This window comes from Quercus robur, chromosome 8 (assembly GCF_932294415.1).
Source record: "Quercus robur chromosome 8, dhQueRobu3.1, whole genome shotgun sequence".
Lineage (NCBI taxonomy): Eukaryota > Viridiplantae > Streptophyta > Magnoliopsida > Fagales > Fagaceae > Quercus > Quercus robur.
Window position 1 is genome coordinate 55,921,133 of NC_065541.1, and position 5,106 is coordinate 55,926,238.

The 5,106-nt window shown below is 35.6% G+C and overlaps 1 protein-coding gene across 1 annotated transcript; it reads right to left on the bottom strand.

Annotated features, from left to right (window-relative positions):
* Positions 1–1,784: 1,784 nt before the first annotated feature.
* On the bottom strand, positions 1,785–3,475 carry LOC126697159 (zinc finger protein ZAT5). The gene has a single exon (XM_050394036.1). The coding sequence runs from the start codon at positions 3,170–3,172 to the stop codon at positions 1,943–1,945; it is 1,230 nt and encodes a 409-aa protein (XP_050249993.1). The 5' UTR covers positions 3,173–3,475; the 3' UTR covers positions 1,785–1,942.
* Positions 3,476–5,106: the final 1,631 nt, after the last annotated feature.

Consider the following 5,106-nt stretch of genomic DNA (forward strand, 5'->3'; position numbering starts at 1 on the left):
AAAGAGCAATTATTAGAAGCAAAAGCCTATAGGTTGAAACTATCTTTCCAAAAAAAAAAGTGCTTGGCTTACATTCAGTATTTTTTTTAACTAGACTTCTCATTTTGTTTTAAATAACAATGGCAAGTGGTACGTAGTGAGTCTTAATCTCCACCTTATTTAGTTAGTGAGTGATGTGGCAATTTCTTATTTATACAAAAGTAGATTCCACTTAAAAAAGTACTGGAGGTAAACCAAACCCAAAAAAAATCTAATACTTTCGTAATTTACCAAATTGAATATTATTCATAATCTTTTAGCTTCATAAATTCAAGCCACACATAGTTGTTGACTGTTGAACTCAATCAGGCTTATTGAAATGAAACTATCTGAATTGGTGAATCCCTCACAGATTACCACATATATTAAATATTAAACGAAAAGAAGAAGAATTATTTAAAAAAAAAAAAAAAAAAGCATATGTAGCCCAAGAAAATCACCAAAATATAACTACCTAATTTGGCACTTTTATCTGTAACCTCACAAGTTGCTTATCTTTTATTTGGCTCAAAGAATTGACCAAACTCCCAATTTAGCACACTGCTCAACTTGGCACCGTTAATAGCAATCTCAGTCACAAGTTGCTTCTCTCTCTCTCTCTCTCTCTCTCTTTGTGAGGTAGACATACACCTACTCTTAGTTTAAAAACAGCTAATTGATGTTTAACAATGCCACAAAAGTAGGACGAGGTTTTGGTACACGGTTATCTCTCTCTACTTAATATCCTACCTTGAATGGTATTATCCCTTATTTTGTGCTAACATGTACTCACTCAAACTAATTTTATTAGTACAAATTAAGTAAATCTGTAACTTATTACATGTGAACCGTTGGCTGTCTTTTTTAAACTAATTATCCTACTTTAGTTATACATATATATCTAGTGGTCAACCACAATTAAGCAATAATAATAAATTCACTAATTGAGATCTAGTAACTAAATTCCAAAAAAAAATTCTAATCATGGGTTTAATTTGTTTAACTAGTAAATTAATTTTTTTTTCCTTCTTAAGAAAAAAAGAAAAAAAAAGGTAGCATTGGCGCAAATCATATTGAATCAATTAAAGAAGAAACTTGTAATCGGATTTACTAAATTAAGATTTGATGAGACCAAACTTCACATGCCCCAAGTTGAGAAGTTGAATTAAAGTAGTGTATCAGAAGATTCAGAACCTATTGGAGCATTGTAAAGGCTTGTGGGTCATGGAGTACTGGACGAAAGCTAATGTTGCTTAGGTGTAATGTGTAGGCTGTTAACTAACAGAGAGGTGGACCAAGCAAAGAAAAGAACAAAAATGGCTAATTAAGAACATTATTTTAATGCCACTTTGTTATTGAAAAAGGAGAAAAAGGACAAGAGGTGGATTCATGTGGGAATTGCAGTTACTGGCTTTCTATACTTTTATTCTATTCTTGTCACTGGCTATAATATATGTGTGTGTGAGAGAGAGAGAGAGAGAGGCTTTCTTTGTAAACAAAATAATGAAACCTAAACCACGCTTTTGGTTGTGGTGGTGAGTGGTGACAAACCAAGCCAAACACCCATAGTTCTCTCTCTCTCTCTCTCTCTCTCTCAAAGTGTTTATCACATTCCCTCCCACTGAAAAGAACAAAAACCAATCAAAAAGAAGATGAAAAGGACTCTATATCATGCACTTTTCATGAATTACAACATGCCTTTAAGAACACAACACAACTTGCTTTAACAAAGAATTTTAAGTCCATATATATGAAGGAAATTAAAATAAAAATAATTGAAAGAATCTTATAGTATTTGAATGGTAAAATATATATAAACAAAAAAACAAATTACCGTATAAAATTCTCCTCAAATGAGCTTGAGAAATCGTACAAGATAAACAAATTGAAAATAAACAAATAAAAAAATTTCTGACCCTTTTGTTTAGTAATGACAGTCCACCAAAGTTGGGGCGGAGAAAACAAGACTAGTTGATTGTTGTTGCTGTTGTTTCTGTTGTTGTTGTTGTTGTTGCTGCTGCTGTTGCTGTTGTTGCTTTGGTGCAAATGGGAATTTCTGTTCAACTCCATGAACATGATCATGATCATGATCATCTTCTGGGGCAGGAAGGTTGAGATCCAAATCCAATGAAAGCATGTGTGTTGGCTTCTTGTTTGGTGGTTGTTCCTGATGATATTGATCAGATTCCAAAGCTATTGGAGCTGTCAAAGACAAACTAGTACTACTACTTGTCCCCATAGGTGAACGGTGCCGTCTCATGTGACCACCTAAGGCCTGTCCGGACGTGAATTCCGCACCACAAACCGAACACTCATGAACCTTATTATTATTATTATTATTATTATTATTTGACCTGTTAATATTGTTATTATTGCTATACAAACCTCTAGAACTATTACTCAATTGTAGAGAAAGAGATGACGAGAAATGATCATTATTATTCTTCTTGATGATCACTTGTTGTTGTTGTTGTTGTGCTTCTTCAATACTATCATCCTCCGAAGACAATAAAAATTGCTTCTTTTCTTCTGCTGCTGCTGCCAAGGCCTTAGTCTTCTTGTGACTTGCCCTATGCCCACCGAGCGCTTGGAATGATTGGAATGTCCGGTTACATGTCTTGCACTCGTAAATATAACATCCAGCCTTATTACTCGTGTCTGTACCTGTACCCGTACTCGTGCCTATGCCTGTGCCTGTGCCTGGACCTATTCCCGTGCCTGCCTCTCTCCGACTATTAAGCTTATAAGCAGAAGCAGAAGCAGAAGCAGCAGCAGCAGCAACATCTTCTTCAACTTGTTTGAGGGACTCACCGCGGCCACGAACGGATTGTCCTTTAGCTAGAAGGATTAGGCAATTGGCCATGTCCTCTTCTTCCTCAGTGCTGTCTTGTAATTCAGTTGAAGTAGTGGCAGGAGGTGACCAATTGATAATATTGTTGGTATTGAGGATATCAACATTGTAACAATCGCCGCCAGTAGTAGTGCCGCCGCCGCCGCCACCGCCACCACCACCACCAGTAATATCATCTCCACTTGTAGTAGTGATCATGGCAAAAGGGATGGGGGATTGAGGCCTTTGGCGTTTGGTGCGCTTGCCTTTGACGATGTGGGTTTGATCTCTAGACCCCATCATGACTTCTTCTTGAGCTTCCATTTGTTCCTCCTCCAATACCCCAAACAAAAAAAGGAGAGCTTTTGTGAGAAAGGTTGGAGGGTATGAAAAAAGCAAGGGAAGGAGAGTGGGGTAGTGAATTTATATATAGAGAGAAAGGGATATATAAATATTATTATGGATACCCAATAGAACAGTGAGTGTGAATTAGTCTGCCAATGATTCTTTGGTTGGGTTTTTTTAACCCCCGAAGTTACACATATTAGCCTAGTTTGGATGGAATTGGGAAGTTATGGGATTTTTAGTGAAGCACAGAGAGAGAGAAAGAGAGAGTTAATTGGAAAAATAAGAGATTGTATTTAGGCAAATTAAACAAAGGGTGGAAACTAAAAAAAAACAAAAATTGTAACCGAAAATAGGCAAAATTAGAGGGATGGAAAAGAATGGTAAAGGTTGTTAAGCGTATTGAAGTCCGTTTCACACTCTCTTTCTCACACTTTGCCAACGCACTCTTCACCAATTGAAAACTAATCCCACCACCAAGGCTTAGTTGCACGGAATAAGCGTGCTACCCCCCCTAATTTTTGCCTATTTTAAATATATATTTATCCAAACCTCACGCGCAAATACCGTCCCACGTCTTAGCACAAGCACATTCCAGAGGCTGGCAGTATATTACTCACTGTTTATCACCATCTAGATTTTAATATGAGACTCGGAAATTGTTAAGTTTGTCGTATTTTTATAACACTTTACGTGGTAAATTGTTATTTGCTGTTATTGGTAGGCAAAAACATAATTTCAATAGTAAATTTATATTAAAAACATATAATAACTTACTACTTAAGATTTGTTATGAAAATATTGTACAAATAGCATTTCTCATAAGACTCAAGTTTATTTCCCAAATTGTAATATGATTTATAGTTGAGATTCAAGGATTTGGCCATATCTTTTGAAGTTGATTGAATTCAAGCGTAAAAGGGTCTAATTTTTTAGTGCCAGCCTTTAGTAACAAGAAGGAATAGTCCTTTCTTTTTTTTTTTTTTTTTTTTTTTTTTCCTGGTTATATTAAAGCTATTTTCCAATTCATGAAATATAATATATTTATTCTTTAATTAATGTTTCACAGAGCTTGGGACTTGAAGCCCACACAAACAGAGTACATGAGATATTTCTTTATTTGGGTTGGGACCTGAGAGAAAAAAGGGGGAAGCATGTTACATTATACTGATGGTTTTGAAGGCGCGTATGGATCAGTAACAGTGCTATGTAAACTTTCAATTTAGTTACTTCACACACGTTTTACTGAAGAAGAAAAAAAATACTAGTAGAAACAAGAAAGCAAATTACAGGCAGATTTAGGAGCAAATTACGTGTGGGATCCAGAGAAAAGAGATATTTGCACCGGATGCATTGAATACCACTTCTAAATTTAGATGTGTACATACTATTTTGGAAATAAAGAGAGAGAGATTTGGGATAAGGGTGGGTGTGTGTGTGTGAAGGGTAACAAGCAAAGCAAAGCAAAGCAAAACCCATTACTTTGCCTCAACGATTGTGCATGAGATGATTGGAGTGCAAGCCTGGAACCCACGGAATCTGCGGTGCTCCCTCCACTTTCTTTCCCTTTCTTTTTAATTTCTCCCTTCTCTTAATTTGTTATGTTTGCCCTCATGCTTGCATTACCAACCATTGCATCAAATTCTTATGTGCCCTCTTTCTATTTTTCTAGCTAACACTCACCCAAAATAAGCTATGCCAAGTTAATAATAACAAGAGAAACACTTTCAAATCCACTATTGTTTTACACTTCTATTGTGTCAAAAGTTAACACTCACCCAAAATAAGCTAAAAGCCAAGTTAATAATAACAAGAAAAACACTCTCAAATCCACCATCCAATGATGTTTTACACTTCTATTTGTATCCAATAGTGAGAAAAAAAAAAGTCTAAGAATACAATATTTCTCGTAA